Source organism: Cydia fagiglandana, chromosome 1 (assembly GCF_963556715.1).
Source record: "Cydia fagiglandana chromosome 1, ilCydFagi1.1, whole genome shotgun sequence".
In the NCBI taxonomy this organism is placed as follows: domain Eukaryota; kingdom Metazoa; phylum Arthropoda; class Insecta; order Lepidoptera; family Tortricidae; genus Cydia; species Cydia fagiglandana.
This window is the reverse complement of record NC_085932.1, coordinates 4794213-4814702: the sequence shown is the minus strand read 5'-3', so window position 1 is coordinate 4814702 and position 20490 is coordinate 4794213. Positions and strand designations below refer to the sequence as shown.

Here is a 20490-nt window from a genome sequence, read left to right as displayed (position 1 = left end):
ATAACTCCATACAAAAAAATGTCCCCTTCAAAAGTTCGTTTATACTACTAGCGCTCGGTAGGATACCATTGTAATTAGAATTGACAACCAGTTTAGCCTAGCGCCCCTAGCGGGTATTGGCAGTAATCCAGTTCAGGAAGCTAATGGTCCTGGGTTCGAATCCCGGAGAGGGAATTTCTTTTTGTATTATTTTATTTTTTGTTGGGGTCAGGTTTTTAAGAGCCCATCAACGTGCACACTAGCGCCACTGCTGAATACATTAAACTAATTTTTATGTTACTGGATTCGTCAACCTACCCGTTCAAAACTAAAGCGGCCGTTTTTGTTTTGAGCTCATAGATTGACGAATCCAGCAACATAAAAACTAGCTTGATGTATTCAAAAGGTACTTAAATACACAATACAGTCAGTAGCGGCCACTTTTTTAAATACCTGTAAAATTTAAATTTAACTTAAATAATCACGATTATTTATTTTAGCAGTGGTGCTAGTGTGCACGTTGTTGGGCTCTTAAATTAGCATATCACAAATAAATAAAGAAATACGTTATAAGATAATGATTAGGTACTATATTTAAAAATTCGTCAAATATAAAAGGTTACAAAAAGTTACGTATTATTAAGATATAAATATTTTCATTCCTATTAGGATTAGTGTATATATGTTAGGAGCAATACATATGAATACATACATTGATATGGCAAATGGTTACAAGTTGTTATTACATATATCCGGTTATCGGACATTTCTGCTCCACAGCTCCACGCAGCGTTCTTGGTCACCGGAAAACTAGTCTATATATGCAGCAGATACGTGCCCTTTGAGCTTTTTCCAAGAAATCATATGACGGGCCAGGATTATATTATTATCACACGCTCAAGCCATGATTCACTTTCTAAAACAAAATAGTCACAAATTAAACAATAAAATCTAACCTAATTACTAACGTCGCTAATTCCTAAGGTCTAAATTTACCAGCTTACTCGTGAACAATGAGAGGTTTTACATCTATGATGAATTTAGATTATAATTTCGGACGCGATATAGCGTCCGCGGGACTTACGGGGATAGTAAGATTAAATTATTATATTTGAATTTGGTAATTAGTACGCTCATTTTTATTTAAAGATTGATATATTTCTTACCTTGAAATTATCGCTGTTTCTGGTTTACTACAACGGTTTCCATACACACATTAGGGCTTTTCATAATCCGGATAAGAATTGTTGATGAAGTCGCCATTGCCGGATACATAATACAGCAAGGAAGGAAGAGCGACAACGGTTTAAATTTAACTAAGTCTGTGCGAAGACGCATTTAGATATGTTGCTCGTACATATGAATAGTTTTTATTTTTAAATTAATAGGTAAATAAATATATTTCAAGTGAATAAATCGTTTTATATGAAAATTTATATTTTTGGCGTTAAATGACTTAAATGACAGCATTGACATTACAGACTTTTGTCTTGTCTATGTTCTTACCGGCCAGACTCAAATCAAGGCCTTTCAAAGAGGCCTATTGACAAAGATTTTTTTTTTAAATTTTATCAAGGAGGGTAGAGGCACGTCTACCCTTCATAGATTTTATGAACATAGACAAAGACAAACTGAAATAGATAATAATTTCCATATTTCAAAAAATAAATAATAATTTACATATGACTTTGACTACTTCATAAAATACAAATCAAAATATATTTCATAAAATAATTGGATTTGTTCCTAGAAATCGTATAGACAAAGCCAGTTCTAGCAATGTTGCTGTAGTAAAATATTTTTATGGTAATAACTGGCAATACAGCTCTAGAAACGGAGCACACATGTACAATTATGAAGGGTCACGTCATTCCAAGGAAGTCAATAGGCCTTGCCGTGAAGAAATGTATGAATACAAGTTAGAAATCTGTGTAAAATGCCGTGTGTAAAGTGTTGTGTATCTGTGTGTAAAGTGTAATAGGTAGGCATGCCTAATGTTATTTGTATACTGAAAACTTTGTGAATGCGCTTTATTAATGTCTATTTTTATTAAGTTGTCAGAGTTTAATTTTCAGTGTATATTTCTATATGTAAAACATAATACAATGTTATAAACATAAATATGCCTTTTATTTAAATCAATAGATAATACCACAACCAAGGGGTAATATTTGCATCTTTCATATATTTCGTGATATGAAGATAATAAATATGTTTATCAACATAATTACTACATACCTATAATACCAATACCCGCCAGGCTAAACCGGTTGTTAACTTTAGTTCCATTGGTACACATCGAGGGCGCCAGTAGTATAAACGTATAAACGGTTGGGGACATTTTTTTGTATGGAGTTACCGTTCTTCTCCTAGTGAGTATTAGAGTCTGGCTACTGCAATTTTACCTAAATTATTGGCGGGAAATTCAATAAATCTTGGGCTGGTCACACTTTGTGTAGTAGGAATTATAGTTTTGATACTAGATAATATTTTTGGTATTCTGTGTACAAGTAAGGTACCTATGGAAATAAGTTAAATAAACATTTTCGTGCACTCAAAGCCAGCTTACATAATTTCTACCGCTATTTAAAGTACAGTCAACGACAAACACATATGTTTACGTTCCAATATTTAGATTTTATAGATATTTTTCAGAACTTTTAGTTTATCCGTTCCTTTATACACTTGTCCTGTTTATGAGATTCAGGCATTAATAAATTCACGTACTTAATCAAAGTAATAGGCAAATGTTAGAACTAGTACTTAAAGTATCAAAATATTTATAGAGCACCAACCTCCTAATTTGTTTACATTTGGTTAGGAGTTGTAAACATTGCAGTTTTTCGTTATACAGCGCTACACGTCGACTTCGCACATTGTCGTTATTATTTACGAGCTTAAATAATAGTTTGCGAACATCACTCAGTATAGAAATTATTAATATTATTTACAATAAACCCTTATAAACCGCAAACAATTTGAATGAATGACATAAATTGTCAACTCACGTTTAGCTTTTTTTTTAAATCATAGACAATTGGTGATACAACAACGAAATATCTGTCAACAATTTTTGGCTAGCCAGACTCTATATTCTTTGGCCGTGATTCACGCACGAGTGTGGAGAGGGCTTATGCCTAATGCACTAACAGATGGGCGTACCGGACCGCGACATTGAACCGCACTACATAACGCACCTATAAGTGAGAGCGAGAAATACATTTGCTGACCGTGTGCTGACCAGACCAAATCAAGACTGTGGTCCGGTACGGCCGTCTGTTGCAGCTTTAACATTTGACAAGAACGAATGTCGGGATATTTTTCATATTTTATCTGTAACAGGTTTTGTTTGTCTTGTCTGCGCCGGTCACTGGAATTTTCTGTAATCCGCAAACAAGAGTTTCTTGCGTCAATTTAGATAGATTAGAACACCGCTAACCAGTTTCATCGTTTCGCATCTTTAGCGTAAGTTGTCTCTTATTTCCAGTCAGAAGTAAAATCTTGATAATTTCTCTGCATTGCAAACTATTTGTAAAAGTAAAATCGTTCTGACAGATGCATTACATTGCAGAATACTTTTCGTGGTTTCGCCGGTAACTCACAGGATTCAAGATGAGTTGTCCATTCAACGAGGAACAGCTGGGACAGCTGAAGATGTTCATAGAAATTTGCAAAAGCCAGCCTCAGATCCTGAACCACCCTAAAATAGCATTCTTCAAGGATTACATTATTTCGCTCGGCGGCACAATACCCGCGGCGACTTTTGGTGCAAAAACGTTTACAGCATCTGGAGATAGGTATGATTGCTTTTTTTTTAATTGTTTTCTTTTTATGATTCTTATTGTTGAGCAGCGTGCGAAGGCCTCCCATAAGTAGGTGTGATGTATGTAGACAACATGAGATCGCTAAGTGCGTCAATGGCCAGCGGTCGAGTATTTACGCAGTCATTTGGTCAATATCCTGCAGGGATCATACTTTAGCTGAAATGTTGTGAAGTATAAACATTTGCAGCTGTTTTATTTCTTTAGTTTGTTTTCAAACCTATACTGCTTGAAAAATCAGCCATGCTCACTTGAAAACAATATGCTTATGACCAATTGCATTTATTTCCATATGATTCTACAACCCTAATATTTAATTTTGCAGTACTATAGCTATGACTTAAATTACAGCGTTCCTCAATCAAATAATAATTCTGAAAAGATACCTTCATCTGATGAAGAGTCGGAGCCTGAGTCAGATGTCGAGCTGGATATGGAAGGCAAGTTTTGAAGCAATTATTATTTATGTAACATTGTTGGTTGTTTGATAAACACGATTTTTTAAGTGTATCATTAAGGCACAAGTGCCTGAACATAACAATAGACAGTGAAATCATAAATGCTTAAAACTAAAACCAAACTTGCCTTAAAGTTTTAGAAATTAAAAATGTATAATTACGAACTGTACTAACAAATAGATGTAGGTATATTTATTTTTTTTCAATCAGTATGAAGAGGCTTATTGTGCTTGTGTTACTTATTTTTATAAAATACATTTGTTATATAAATTGTTGATATTTTCAAATATTTCTATTTGGTTCCTTTTAGTGATGTCATCAAGTCTATCGGTTGAGCTTTAAACACCATCAGTATTCTAGCAAAGTTTCTGTAGTTTGATAATTACCATTTTCTACATATGTAAGGTAATCTGTAATGTATTATCTTCATAATTGCCTTTACTATTTTTTTACATTAGGTGTCATAGAACCAGACGTCCTAGATGATTCTCAAGTCATGGGCGACCAGTCAAAGGAGACCACAGACGAGGAAAGGGACCAGTCGGACGAGAAGAGGTCTGCGGCCATGAGGGCGTTCTCGGAGCAGAACTTTGAGGAAGCCATCAAGTTGTATAATGAGGCTATACAGCTGAACCCACAGAGTGCCTTGCTCTTTGCTAAGAGAGGACAGGTAAGAAATGAAAAAATCTTTAAATGATTCTTAGAAATAAAGGAACAGTGGAAAACCTCACTGTCTTGGGGCCCATTGCTAGAGTTACCGATTGACTGCGAAGGTTTCCACCATATATCTTTCATATGGACCTTAGGAAGCCGCCTAGCGACATCTACAGTAAATGCATTCCAAGTCATAGTGGAAATTCACCAGTAATGATGAGCCACTACATACTTAAATACTTACTTTTCTGCAATGAAGTCGCTTACAAATCTCGCGTAGTAGATAACGAACGATAAAAAAGCGCGTAAATAAGTGCAAAGTATTGTTGACTGTAGAATTGTAGATATTGGTAACCTGTAACAATCTAGTTATCATAAAACCTGCAATGTCATCTACTTATGACTGTCAAATTGGCTATAATATTTAGCACTAATTTATTTACCTTAGAATTCCGTTTCGGTGCAGATGGTACGACAGGCGTGTCATCAATGTTTTTAACGTGTGGCATATGACACGACAGGCGTGCCATCATATTCTATGGCGTAAGGCACGCCTGTCGTGTAATGAAATAATTGTCCGCAGCCACATCCAAAAGTTTTCGAAACTAGTAGATGCAACGAACCGTTAATTAACTCTAAATTTCACAACGTCTAAAGTGGTCATAACCTTTGATCCCCTTTTATGATATTTTTCCTAAACAGAATTTTTAGACTGACCATGCAAATCAAAACTTGGCAGTAAAAATGCATACAAATCGCTATAAGCTCCATACTTGACGGCGTACTTGGCATGAAAATTTATGTGATCTGACTTTAGTACTATTTAGCATCGAGGAGTTTCGAACTCACAATCTTCAGTGTTTTCTGTTAGTGGGTAAATCTTCGGATAGCTTGTTATATTAATATTATATTTGGTCACAGGTGTATCTAAAGCTGAACAAACCGAACGCGTGTATCAAAGACTGCACACAGGCTCTGGAACTCAACTGCGACAGTGCCGCTGCGTACAAATTCCGCGGGAGAGCGTATAGGTTAGTATTTCATATTAATGCATTCACTGCCAGGGGGCGTGGCCTAGGAACAAACTTGTATGACGGTGAACGCACATGTGCCTCAGGGGCAGTGAACGTGTTAACCCTTTGAACGCCACGCCTATCGTGTGCGTATGAACTTTACCGGACTTGGTTGATATTGGGCTGTAGCCGCGTGCGTGGTGGTGGTGGTCTATGGTGGTCGAATAGTTAATGAATTTTTATGCAAGACATTAAAAACAATTAAAACGTTTCCAAAATTTTAACCTAATGTTTTTATTAGGCGGTTAAATAAATAAATCTTCATATAATGGTAAAATTGTGCATGAATGTTTTAAAATTATAACTGATGCTGATAATCCTTACAGGTTGCTGGGCAAGTTCGAGGAGGCATCTCACGACCTGTGCGAGTCACTGAAGATTGACTACGACGACCAGACTAATGAGTGGCTGCAAGAAGTGAAGCCTAACGCCGAGAAGCTGCGCCAGCACAAGCTGACCATGCAACGCAGGAAGGAGGAGAAGGAGGTATTCACGTGGTTTTGATTACTTTACTTGATGAATTAATTATATTTAACGGTACAAACGTGTTAGAGTCAGACCGAGAAAAGTCTGCAGCAGGGCAAGTGCTATTTCTTGTATGAAATAGGTTAACAAAACCGGTTAACAAAATCGCTGCAGATTTTTCTTGGTCTAACTGTAGCGCCATTTCATTCTTCGTTTACGCCAAGCGATCCATAGTATATTCATCAAGTATATTGAATACTTTCCTTCCAGCATCAAGACAAGCTGCGTCGCGCCCGCAAGGCGCAGGAGGCGCGCGCGCGGGCCGCGCAGGCGCAGGCCGACGCGCCGGGCTTCCCCGGCGCGGGCTTCCCCGGCGCGGGCTTCCCCGGCGGCTTCCCCGGCGCGGGCTTCCCCGGCGGCATGCCGCGCGGCGGCGGCGGCGGCGGCATGCCCGACATCGCCAGTCTCATCAGCGACCCCGAGATCATGGCACTCATTCAGGTAACTACCTCATTTGTTTAAGTTGTATTTACGCTCCGCACACTCTTATCTAGGTAGCCTTAATTAAATTGTTTGTCAACATGATTTTTGGATTTTTTGTGCCAATCTGTATTGTATCGATAGGGACGGCAGTACGCGTCACGTACCAACGATTGATAATAAACATAGATGACGAACTAGCTCTGTAAAATGACCCCACACATATTGTGCCACCGAGCTATTTAGTTCGCAAATGGCGGCCCGTTGTGACAGACATAGTAAGAAGTATTTAGATTATTTCGTAAACCTAGTACCTAATACTTAAAGGAATTGGGCAGGACATGTTGCTAGGCAGAGTGCTGACAGGTGGACTAAAATGTTAAGGGCCACTTGCACCATCCCACTAACCCGGGGTTACGCGGTTAAACCACTAACCGTGTGTCAAATTGTACTGGTGACCATGGTAACTCCAGGTTTAACCGGTTAATCCCGCGTTACTGAAATCGTGCAAGTGGCCCTAACAGAATGGTGGCCGTTTACGGACGAAAGAAGCGCCTGGCGTCCTTTGAATGGACGACATTCGAAAAATTGCGGGTCACTTCTGGATGTGATTAGCTCAGGACAGGACCGGGACAAGTGGCGTACTAAGAGTGAGCGATAGCGGTGGGCGATAGAGGGCTGATATGATGATGAGGATGAATGCTTATTCATTTACATACTAAATGTCATGTTGACTCAATTTCAGGACCCAGACGTAGCCATGGCCTTCCAAGACGTGTCGTCCAACCCGGCCAACTTCGTGAAGTACCAGAACAACCCCAAGGTGGCCGCCGCCATTGAGAAGTTGCAGAGCAAGTTCTTCAGCGCCGCTGGTGGTACGTACTGTCGAATAATGCTTTTCAGTGAGTTTTCCCAAGGTAATAAAAGGGCTGGCTTTGCGAGGCCCACGAACGCTCCATTCACCCACGCCTACCTATAGTTCGTTTTTTTAGCATTAGAAATAAGGTTGTTTACCTTATGTGTCTATCTTGATGTGTCTTTTAATTGAAAAACACATTTTAAAAATAAGTTACGGCAAATATGTAACAATTATGAATCTAATACGATCATTTATATTCTCCTTTCATAAGTAATAGTTTCTGATTTTTAAAAAGCGTATTTCAATTAAAAGACATGTCAAGATCGCTTACCTTCTTGCAAGTTCTTTCTAATTCTAAAAAAACGAACTATAGGCTACTCAGTAGCAGTTTATTCGTCTTTCTTTACTTTATTCATGTTTAAGTTTAAAACTTACCGTTATCCTGAAATCATCGAGAGCATTTCACCGATGGCTATATAAAATTTCCTTCTCGTATTCTTCATCACGCTAATTCTGCTACAGCTCCCATCCTGTTTATACTTTTCTTTATAATTATAACAAATGTGTTCTTCAGGATTCGGTGGTCCAGGCGCAGGCGCCGGTGCCCCCGGCTCGGGGCCGAAGCCCCCCACCGACGACGACGTGGGCCTCGACTAGGCCCCGCCCCGCCCCGCCGTCACCCACGGACGCACGGTCGGGCCAAGGAGCGCTTTAACCGCCGTACTTTTACATAACCTGTTAATATTCATTAATAATGTGCATTTACCGCATCGCATGCGATTATGGGTGCCGTCTGCGGCGCCCCTAAATGTGAATAAGATTGTTGGACCGCTTATGAAACGGCAAACCGATGTCTCACTTTGGAATTAGTATGAGAAAAGACAACTTTATGACATCTTGTTCAATCGCAAAAGTCAGTCATTATATTCATCTATAATTTACTAGGTTTATAAAATTACCGCGATCGAGACGCTCCGAGACCCGATTTTTTTAAATAAACCCTAATATAACGCAAATAATTCTTGTATGATATAATATTCAAATTTCCAATACACAAATACGTCGTCCTAATAAAGTAATAACTAAGTATAGATATACAATATTTTTAACGCTTCTCAAAAATAAACTTACTAATACTAAAGTACACTTTGGTAAGCTACGCTATTTTTATTTTTCGTCGCTAAAATATATTACATGGATTTTACATTATCAATTTTTTTTTTCATTAGGGTGTATAGAACAAAAAAAAATACAACACGGAATTGTGTCGCTTAACTTCGAATTCGTGTAAATCCATTCGACTTTTTCGTCAAATATCTACCCTATTACCTTTTCTTAATACTAAAATCGCATAATCTGACAAATGGATTTACCCGAGTCTGAAGTTAAGCTAAATTATGGTTTTTAAATGGTATACCTTCAAAATAATATATAAGATATTACGAGCATAACAAAATATATCTAAACGTGTACGATTTCACACGTTATAATTTCTACTAAAACGGGATTTAAACACGTAGCAAATAAAATATCTCACGCTGTTCATATTTGATAATCAAAATATTTGACGTCAATATGACGAGATTTTAATAAGTTATTGCGTCTCATGTATTGCAATATTTTTCTTAGCCCGTTATAGTGTCCCACTGCTGGGCAAAGGCCTTTCCCCATGATTTTCACAACTCTCGTTGTGCTTTTTCCGGCCAGTTACTGACGAAGGCGTCTAAGTCGTCCCTCCATCTCCGTCTGGACCTGCTACGTCCGCGCTTTTTTGCGGCATACACTTGGTGGCTATACTAGCCTACCTATGCTAGCATGCGGCAATTGCAATATACCAATTAAAAATCTATATGGGTGCTAAAACTGGTTCCCACGACAAATACAAGTTTTTATACCAAAAAACACTAATTGTCAGTTAACAAGGTGGACAACGCTACGGGTTAATTTACTTTGTACATGATTATATCCCGTTTTAGTTTTTATAACTTATATTTAGGGGAGTGGTACAGAGGTTAGTGGTGCTTGAATAATTCCACTTATATGTATTCGTATGCATTTACTAATATGTAAAAATCTTTTATGTACGATGAGTCAAAGCTGCGTGTTAATTTAGTGTATCCAATTAGTTTTCACCAGCTTTAAATTTTTCGAGTTAGTTTACATAATAAACAACTTTTTTATCTAGTTTCACTTTAGAGAAAGTCTGTTGAAATTCCAAAGTAAGTTTTCTAATCATTACAATTACTTGAATAGTTTTAAAGGTAATTTTGTTTTATTGTGCTAGTTATTTTTATATTAAATACTTGAATGAAAATTTGCTTTTTCTCTCTACACATATTATCCCTTCATACAATATTTTCACGGAAACGTTCGAATGTGTCTTGTTATTTCAGTCAGTTTCGTTACAAAAAGTACTGAGGTTGACTGAAGTAGCATGACAAATACGAACGTTTCCGAGAAAAACGGGTTATTCTCACTAGTTACCACCAAGTTGTTACCAGTGACTGACTGGGTTTTTTTTTCCCACCTTTTACCACTGGGAAAAAAAATGCCAAGTAGTTACCACCAAACCGAGTTAATGGTAACTACTGGCAAATATATACTTGGTCAAGCAGATCTTGTCAGTAGAAAAAGGCGGCAAATTTGAAAAAAGTAGGCGCGAAGAGATATCGTTCCATAGAAAATTTGAATTTCGCGCCTTTTTTTACTGACAAGATTTGCTTGACCAGCTAGCTATAGTAACAATCTCATAGGTCCTACGATTCTACGATATTCAACTTTAAGGCAACACACGTATTGCTACGTAAGTATACCATGTCAAAAATAAACTGATGATGAAGACCAGAAGTCTTTCAGAACTCTTGTCGTTAATGCAGATAAACCAAGACTACTGCATTTTGTGTCGACACATCGTTCGCTAGTTTGCACATGGTACAGTGCCATCTACCGACAAATTGAGTTTCTTTCTGAACTCATAGCAATTTCTCCCATAGAGACAAATGAGTCTATTGTAGCAACTACTGTACTTATCCTAGGGCCTCTAAGGGTTATATGCACCATCACACTAACCCGCGGTCAAATTCCAAGACAGCTGTAAAACGATTAAACGGTTTTACTGTAAAATCCAAAATGGCCGAGTTATTCAAGAAAAGCCGTTTTTCGAATATACACAGGAGCCTGATTCAGTCTACTTTTTGAATTTACACTCCCAGTGACCCCACCGAGGGACCAACGAAAAAAAAATCCAAGAACTGATTATTCACGGGTAGGGTCGGTTTTTTGGATATAATGAATGACTGAACTAACTTGTAGAGAATCAAAGGGTCTAGCCGTGTTTGTATGGGGCATCGGCCCCAGAAGCCAAATTGATTGCCGTTTTGCCAATTTATTAGGTCAGATGTAAGATGCTATTTCACCAAAAAAATAACCCTAAAATGCTGCAGGATTTTGAGAAAATTAAAAAAAAAGAAAATTGGTTTTCATTTTTTTTTATCTAAACTACCAAACCGATTTTTTTGTAACTTATACAGATTATGTAAGTAATCTAGATGAATTATTTAAAAAAAAATGGAGTTCCAAATATCCTTATAATTAGTAAAATTTTCACTTTTAATTTTTCAAAATTTTTTTTTTATATTTCCGAATTAATTTATACATAAAATACCCAAAATTGGTGGGTGTCCCTATTTCGGAAATATAAAAAAAAATTGAAAAATTAAAAGTGAAAATTTTACTAGTTATAAGGATATTTGGAACTCCATTTTTTTTTAAATAATTCATCTAGATTACTTACATAATCTGTATAAGTTACAAAAAAATCGGTTTGGTAGTTTAGATAAAAAAAAATGAAAACCAATTTTCTTTTTTTTTAATTTTCTCAAAATCCTGCAGCATTTTAGGGTTATTTTTTTGGTGAAATAGCATCTTACATCTGGCCTAATAAATTGGCAAAACGGCAATCAATTTGGCTTCTGGGGCCGATGCCCCATACAAACACGGCTAGACCCTTTAAATATTTTCAGGATTACTTTCAACAAATTTGTCTTATGACAGTAGCATATAGGGCCACATGCACCATCCCACTAACCCGGGGTTAGCCGGTAAAACCTGGAGTTACCATGGTTACCTGTACAATTTGACACTGGGTTAACGGTTTAACCGGTTAACCCCGGATTAGTGGGGTGGGATGGTGCAAGTGGCGCTTATTGTTATTAATAAAACACCTAGAAATAAGCAATACGATTTATTTAATATATTACATTATAATAAATATTAGACATCATTGACCCTGCCCCACTTCAGCCGAATCTTCTTCTCGTGCAACTTAAGCCACGAAGGCATGTCCTTCGGCATTGGATGGGCATTGGGGAACCTGAAATTAAATTTAAATTGATTAAGGCAATTTTAATAACAAAACTTTCTTGAAAGTCATACATATTTCATTCCAATTTCGACTTTAAAAACGAGGACGTGAGTGACTAGTTTTAACAAACACAGGGTTAACTAACCTGAGTGGGGGCGCCGGTTTCTGGAAGGGATTCTCGTCCTTAAGTTTACGTAACAAGTACTCCTTGTTGATCTTTTTAGGGTCACGGTACTTGTCCATGTAGATGTTGAACGGTTCCTTCTTTGGATATTTTGTTTGGGGCTTGATGTAGGGCTCCGTGAAGTCATATTCATATACTGTAAAGTTGAAAAAAAAAGATATAGATATGTATATATAAAATCATAATTCGTTAATGAGATGCTTTTTGTGCATTTGGTTTTATTCTCTAACGCAAATAAAATAAAGCCAATATTTAAAACATCTTACAAGAAGGTTCAGAAACAAATCATAAATTAGAGACAGTCAAAATCGTTTATAACGACTTTGGTTGGGCCGCGTGCCGCCAGTCCGCGGCCTTATAACGACGAACCAGGTACATCAAAGAAATTTTGAGGCACTGTCTTGGTATGAATATGAGTATTTAAGCTTGGTTCAGCAACTACATTTATAATGACCATAATCCATTCTTTGATTATAATCGTATGAAGCAAAAACTAGGGTTAAATTTATGCTTGATTTTTATGTGAATAATATGGGATAACCCTGTAATACACAATTATTTTTAAATCAGAAATTAAAATAATACCAACTGTAGGTACTGCATAATATGATAAACACATGCCTGTGATGTGTGGCATGTCATCATGAACCTTGTTGGAAGGCAAGAAGGTGGATATTGGGCTGTAGGTGCGTGTGTCAGTTGACGTCTTCGGTGGTTAAAGTAAAGGGGTAAGTAACAATTTACCTGGTTCCTTCTTGTCAAGTACATTGTGGAAAAAGTCTTTGACGGTGTAGTCCCAATCAGTTTGGTAGAAGGCCAGACCTGCCGGGGTGATCTTGTCCTGGTACTTTTGGTACCATTCATGGGTTTCAAATGTGCGTGCCGCCAGGGGAGATGTGGATGTCACTGAAAAGAATACATAATAATTATTTTATTAAAATTTTAATAAATTCTCAGATCAAGCACTAAACAAACACTATAAAACTTTACGGGCCTGATTTAGTTAAATGTTTTATCCCTTTCTTACAAATACAAAAGTCAAAATGAGAGATAATGACAAATGATTATTAGCAAATCGTGGTTTGTAGCATGTTTATGAATAAGGGGATTGAAGTGATTGGATTATTTAGATCTCGCTGTAATTCAAATTAAACTCTTACCTTGAGGGATGTCATAGGTTATTCTTCCATCCTGCTTATACAGCACAAAGGAATATCTGTGGTATCCTGTGCCCTTCAAGGGAAATGGTTGCAAGTATTCCACTACGCTGTCACCCTTTTCAATAAAATTGCCAGGAATGTTAGCAACAAACCAATGCACATATTCCTTGTCATTCTCATTTAAATGTCCATCTAGGCTCGACATAACTAACGTCCACATAGTGTTTCCATCTGATTCATAGGCAACCGTTGGAGGGTTCAGAGCTTCTGCAGGTTTTATAACATTCCCATAATACACTGGCAAGGAACTGCCATCTTTCAGCTCATACAGTACTTCAAGATTCTTGTACGGCACAAAGTACCCTTCGCCGTAAAGATGTTCATAGATACCATAGTGATCAGCTACTTGTTTTTTATGATTTGGACCCTGAGTATTCAGCCATTCTTTCCTGACTTCACTCAAATCCACTTTTAGTTTGTGATTGCGAGCCAACTGCTCTAAATTTTTATCAGCTTTTACTTTTTTCATGCGCTCAATGCGTGCGTCTCTCAACTCTGAAGACGAATTTCTGTAATAAATAATAAATACAAAAATGCATCCTAACCTATATTACATTTTACATATACTTGTAAAATGAACTTACTTAGGCCGAGGAAATCCGATGTCGATTCGAGTGGTGTAAAGCTCATCCTTATAATTCAATTCATCTAATCTTTCCTTCAAGGTTCGGCAGAATATGGGAGCTTTACCACGAATCCTGTGTCCTAACCTAACCTGTTGCAGCTGTACATTGGGCATGCAAGCCCTTCGAAGCGAGTTCAGCATTGTATTTACTATGTATGTTAATAGTAGATCCTAATGTACAATTTTTATTCAAATTTAATCATTTCTCGTCGTCTCTTCGAGTGTGACCGAATAGTGATTATTATATTCGTCAATTTACTGAAATAAAATTGACAAAATTGTCAATACGGTACGGTACTGTCATAATGACAGGTCTGTTGAATGACATAACAATTGTTTTTGAAGCCAGCTTATTTTACTCCCAATTTCTAAACATGTTTAGTAACGGTGATACATATATAAATGTTTTGTGTATTGATTATTGAGTAAGATTACAGTAACTGTAAACTTAATTATTGATAAAAATCATAATACTTTAAGCTCGCATAAGTAAAACAACGCTGTTGGGAATACTTAGCTAGCTCCAAGAACGAATTTGAGCCGGGTGTGGTGTGGCTCTACTCAAAAGAGAAGAGTATGGCAATAGCAAGCAAAAAGTATCGAATGAAGAATCTCCATTTCCATTGCGTTACGTTACGTTAGTTACGGAATACGGACACAAGAGTTTGTGTACTAAAATTTGTCCGACATCAATCAATATCTCGGAAATAATTAAATGCAATTTAAAGTGCATTTGTTACGTGTTCGTTATCAACTTTTGTGTTGTGGATGGTTTACGTGTGATTAACCTAATGTATCTAAAAATCTGTGGACATTTGTTTTTATTATAGCAAGATAATAAAGATTTTAGGAGCCATTTACACATGGCGAGAAGTCACGTAGACTTTGTTTGGTGAAATGTGGAGTGGACTGCGACGCGTCAAATAGTGAACAAAACCATTCAATTGTTAGCACAAGTAAAATTAAATAAAATGGATAGCAAAATTATACAAAAAAATGCCATGCAGAAAACAGCCGAGTTCACTTTTACGGCGCCGCCTGAGGCTCCTGTGTTTGAGCCCACAGCCGAAGAATTCATGGATCCACTCGGCTATATCGCCAAAATTCGGCCCGTCGCGGAAAAGACCGGAATATGCAAAATAAAGCCCCCAGCACGATGGCAACCACCATTTTCATTAGACGTAGACAAATTGAAATTTGTCCCACGGATTCAGAAAGTTAACGAGTTGGAAGCCATTACGCGATTGAAACTTTTGTTTCTTGAAAAAATTTTGAAATTCTGGGATCTCCAAGGCTCTCCTCTTAAAATACCAATGATAGAAAACAAAACTTTGGATTTGTACTGTCTTAAATTCTGGGTTGACGAAGAGGGCGGTTTTGAAAATTGCAATACTCCGAAAAAGTGGCGTAAGATAGCTCATGCTATGGGATACAGTCAGAACGCAAACACAATGAATTTTCTCAGAAATAATTACGATAAAATCCTCCTGCCCTACGATATTTTTGAAAAGAGCAAAGCTGACATATTAAAAACTGTTAAAAAGACCGAAATAAAAGACGAAAATGATGTTAACAAAGGTCACACATTTCGAGAAATATCACTGGAATCCATCAAAAAATTAAAAGAGGAAGAAGAAGAGAATGAAAAACCCCACACCAGTATTAAAAAGATGAAGACAGGGTCAGATATAAAATCAGATGTGGACATCTCTGGAACTAAAACAGAAAATAAACCAGAAAATGAAGAAATAAAGTGCAATAGAGAACTCAGAAGACTTGCTTGCTATGGTCCAGGTCCTAAAATGCCTGGATTGAATGATGAGGAATTTGATATAACCAAGTCAAGAAAAAGACCAAGATATGAAATGGACCCTTTAGCTATTTATACCTGTGCCATTTGCCAAAAAGACCATAGAGATGATCTGCTTCTGATTTGTAATGGCTGCTCAGACACTTATCATACCTTCTGCCTGAAACCCCCTCTTAGCACAGTACCAGAAGGAGACTGGCGTTGTCCCTGCTGCATAGCAGAAGAAGTCCACAAACCTGCTGAAGCCTTCGGGTTTGCTCAAGCTGAAAGAGAATACACTCTGCAGCAGTTTGGGGAAATGGCAGATAAATTCAAATCTGATTATTTCGGAATGTCAGGACATCTTGTGCCAACCAGTGTGGCTGAAAAAGAATTCTGGAGGATTATTTCATCAGTAGAAGAAGATGTAACAGTGGAGTATGGTGCAGATTTGCACTCAATGGATCATGGCTCTGGATTTCCAACAAAGTCTTCCTTAAATCTTTATCCAGGCGACCAAGAGTATGTGGACTCTGGATGGAATTTAAATAATCTTCCAGTGCTAAATGGCTCTGTGTTGAGATTCATCAATGCTGATATATCTGGCATGACAGTCCCATGGATGTATGTTGGCATGTGTTTTTCTGCTTTCTGCTGGCACAACGAAGATCACTGGAGCTATTCTATCAACTATTTACATTGGGGAGAAGCTAAAACTTGGTATGGAGTGCCAGGAAGTGGAGCAGAGCTTTTAGAGAAAGCCATGAAGGCAGCAGCCCCTGATCTCTTCCAATCTCAGCCAGATCTACTCCATCAACTAGTTACAATAATGAATCCAAACATATTAATGGCTGCAGGAGTACCCATCTACAGGACTGATCAGCAAGCAGGGGAGTTTGTTGTCACTTTTCCCAGAGCCTACCATGCAGGTTTCAACCAAGGTTACAACTTTGCAGAAGCTGTTAACTTTGCTCCACCAGACTGGCTTAAAATTGGAAGGGACTGCATTACACATTATAAAAATTTGAAAAGGTTCTGCGTGTTTTCACATGATGAGCTGATTTGCAAAATGGCACTTGAAGGTGATCGGTTGGACTTGGAAACTGCTTTAGAGACACAAAAGGAGCTAGTCCAGGCAGCCCGTGATGAAGGACACTTACGAGCATTGATGGCAACCAAAGGTCTGAAGAATGTCTGCAGAACTGCATTTGAACTTCTAGGTGATGATGAGCGATTATGTGAAGTATGTAAAACAACATGCTTCTTGTCTTCTGTGTACTGTGGCAATTGTAAATTCATGGCATGCCTGTCCCACGCAGAAGATGCATGCAACTGTCCGTTAGAGAAGAAAACTCTAAATTACCGATATGACATGGATGAGCTTCATATAATGCTGCAAACTATTGACTTTAGAGTCAATAGCTTTGACAAATGGATGACTGAAACGAAAAACATTTTGCTTCCAACTGCACCCGACATTGGACGGCTTCAAAAATTAAAGAACTTGGTAGATGAAGCAGATGAACTTAAAATACCAAAGTGCTCATTATTGTCACAGCTGAAAGAAGAGTATACTAAAGCAACTGATAATGTTGAACCAATTGTAATAGAATTAGATGATGATTGAACTTCTACAACAAAGTGGTTTAGTACAAAAGTAATTTTAAGTAAGAATCCTTGTATGAAAATTAGATTTGAACTGCACACTAGATGTAGATGATTGATTTTCTTGTTTCTTATTTAATTGAATTGGGGTTAAAGTTAAATGTTAATAGGCAGCTTAAGTACCTACATTTGCGATTTTATCAAAATTATCTTGGGTAGCAAATTTAAATATGAACGTTAGTGATTTTGCAAGCAAGAATATTTATCTAAGAACCTTGATTAATAAATAAAAAACAAAGAGTCCAGGATTTTTATATAATTAATGCAAATGTGTAGTCTACATGATTCGACTTTTACTATTTATACACTGGCTAAAAATATATTTTATTGTTTGACAAGTGTATACTCCTAACAACTGGCTTACAAAATTTGCCAACTGAATTGTAACTGTCAAATTGATAAGAGTCTAACATTTATTGGGACCTATCCTGGACCTAGTACAGTCGCCATCAAATATTTTAGAACGGCCACGGCCAAGGCGCTCAAAAGTATCTAAACATTCATTTTAGCCTTTTCGCCGCCATTGACTTGATATAAAGTCAGTACATTTCGTGCCCCACACGCCACGTCTTGATGATATGTTATACGGGTTGACTACGTGAAATTTTGGATATGGCGTTGTGAACACTTTGTTACTTTATTGACGTGGCGACGAAAAGGTTAATGTCGTCAGGAGGATATATCATAACACAACTTGCTGCTTGAAATTACTGATGCAGTAATAAAAATGAGTGTAAGACAACACTAGTAAGTTATTTTATTCTGAAGACTGTAAATTTAGCAACTAGTGACCATTAAAAATACTTTTGTATCAACTATGTCATCTGTACTTTTCTTTAATATTTTGAGGTTTTGGTTAAACTTCTCACCAAAGTAATTTTAACACTGATCTATAGAAATATTCGTTAACATAAATATTAATTAGGCTATATTTAAAATAAAATGTATAGCAAACTGTCAAAAGTGTAAATTTTGAAAAGAATTTGTTTTATAAGATTGTAAAATAAGCCCACCGAAATTATTAACAAAAAAGGGTGTGGAAAAGTTGATGTAAATCATATGCCACTGTAAGAGGAAGAAAAATCTGTTCTATTATTTATAAATTGCTATTGATCTCATCATTAGAAGTTAACTGCTTTCCATTGATTCATCAAAATTATTAATTTCGAATGAAGGGCAAGCAATGATTCCATAGGCATATTGGTTGGAGTGGGTGGTCAAACTAAGTATATTCATGTCTGTTTTATTGAATACATACATGAGATACTTAGGGCTGGTTGCACCACGCACAATCGATAAACTGGCTACTAAAACTTTTCATACAAATTTTAACAAACTACCATTACAGATGTTAGTGCAACCAGCCCTAAGCCAGTAAAATTTTGAGAAACAAGGCTGATTTATTCATGGTATCTGTACACGATGGTAATAAGTGCTCACCCAGTGCTCGCATCCTATGGTAGGGTAAACCTACCTATTGTCAGTCCTCCAATTATTAATTAATTCTATTGACGGACCCGCTGCATAAGTTTGAAAGGTATACAGCATCTATCAATAGCGTCCTACCCTACTATACGGATGAAAAATTTATTAGATATACAATGTTCGATACCTATCTAATGAAAGTATGTAGGTATACTGGAATGGTATTAATGTCATGCATCACAAAAATAATTTATTATGGCATAGTTTTTAATTCTGAGCTCTTAGAATGTAGGAGTAATTTTAATGTTAACATTACGATTTAGGAAACTAAACGTAAGGCTATGACATAACATTGTATTTGTATATTCGCCTGCTTAGTTCAGTTAAGAATAGGTAGCCAGTATTCTTTTCTATTTATTGTAAATTAATGCTCTCCACTTACGTTCAAATTTACCTAAGTTGCCTAAGTGTTAGAACCGAATTCAATTTATCCATTCAAAGTTTGACCTGAGTATATTAAGTACCTACGTATATTTTCATTGTAAAACACGTAATCTTGTCCCTCATCATAGTATCAACTTATCAAGTCATAATTGAACCTTATATAAATTCATTAAGGTTCAATATTTGGATTGGCACTTAGCTGTTTTACCCGGCTTCGCGACGGCAATGCCAGAGTTATGTTTTGTATATTAGTGCTGTATACTTTGACTTCCCCTTTAGTTTAAATTTGTTAAGCTTAAGCCAAATTTGAAAACAGACTCATTTCTGTTGAATTTCTTTTGCCATTGTCCGAAAATGTGTGTATGATTTTGTTTGATTGAAAGGAAATAGACTATAGACCGACCGTTTAAATGAGTCCTCCCGTTCACCCGCCCGCACCTTCCCCGCCACCCTTAGTCGCCCCCCCCCGTAGCCCCCGTACCACGCAGGCGAGGACTCATCAAACGGTCGGTCTATAAACAGCTTATTTCTGAATAATTCAAATTATTCCAGTTGTGTGATTTGTACTGTGATTGAAGAATTTTGTTTATTTTATGAATGCGACAGATGAAAAGTTTTTAGCCTCACAATAAGGTTAGTAAACTTTAAAAATTAAGTTTATTGAGTGAGTATTAGAAATAATAAATATGTTAAAATGAGTAATTAAAATCTTATAAGTCTATACAGAGTTGTTTCATTTCCCCTTTATTTGTATTGTTACATAATACATACCGGACCCACAGAACTGCGGTAGTAGCATGGTAGGATTTTTATAGCCTGTCACTTTCGCACTTACATACTTGTTACAACGTGAGAGGCATGGTGATTAGGTGATAAAAATGCGACCATGTTACAACCGCTGTAAAGGAACATCAATTTTTTGGTTGAAATTTGATCCCTGTCATCAAACAAGACAGTCGATCTTATAGTCCGGGAGCCGGCTGCAT

At 37.0% G+C, this 20490-nt stretch overlaps 3 protein-coding genes across 3 annotated transcripts; 2 read left to right on the top strand and 1 right to left on the bottom strand.

Annotated features, from left to right (window-relative positions):
- Positions 1-3313: 3313 nt before the first annotated feature.
- On the top strand, positions 3314-8464 carry LOC134679736 (hsc70-interacting protein-like). The gene is made up of 9 exons (XM_063538662.1): positions 3314-3465; positions 3551-3776; positions 4152-4240; positions 4717-4928; positions 5834-5943; positions 6312-6471; positions 6721-6951; positions 7676-7814; positions 8379-8464. The coding sequence occupies exons 2-9, from the start codon at positions 3592-3594 to the stop codon at positions 8444-8446; spliced, it is 1194 nt and encodes a 397-aa protein (XP_063394732.1). The 5' UTR covers positions 3314-3465; positions 3551-3591; the 3' UTR covers positions 8447-8464.
- Positions 8465-12017: 3553 nt separating this feature from the next.
- LOC134679203 (large ribosomal subunit protein mL38) lies at positions 12018-14432 on the bottom strand. The gene is made up of 5 exons (XM_063538110.1): positions 14141-14432; positions 13497-14065; positions 13081-13242; positions 12298-12472; positions 12018-12161 (listed from the first exon to the last, which is right to left on the bottom strand). The coding sequence occupies exons 1-5, from the start codon at positions 14320-14322 to the stop codon at positions 12062-12064; spliced, it is 1188 nt and encodes a 395-aa protein (XP_063394180.1). The 5' UTR covers positions 14323-14432; the 3' UTR covers positions 12018-12061.
- Positions 14433-14674: 242 nt separating this feature from the next.
- On the top strand, positions 14675-20225 carry LOC134679129 (lysine-specific demethylase 5-like). Its single transcript, XM_063538015.1, has one exon. It carries the CDS (start codon positions 15153-15155, stop codon positions 17595-17597), a length of 2445 nt encoding a protein of 814 aa, XP_063394085.1. The 5' UTR covers positions 14675-15152; the 3' UTR covers positions 17598-20225.
- Positions 20226-20490: the final 265 nt, after the last annotated feature.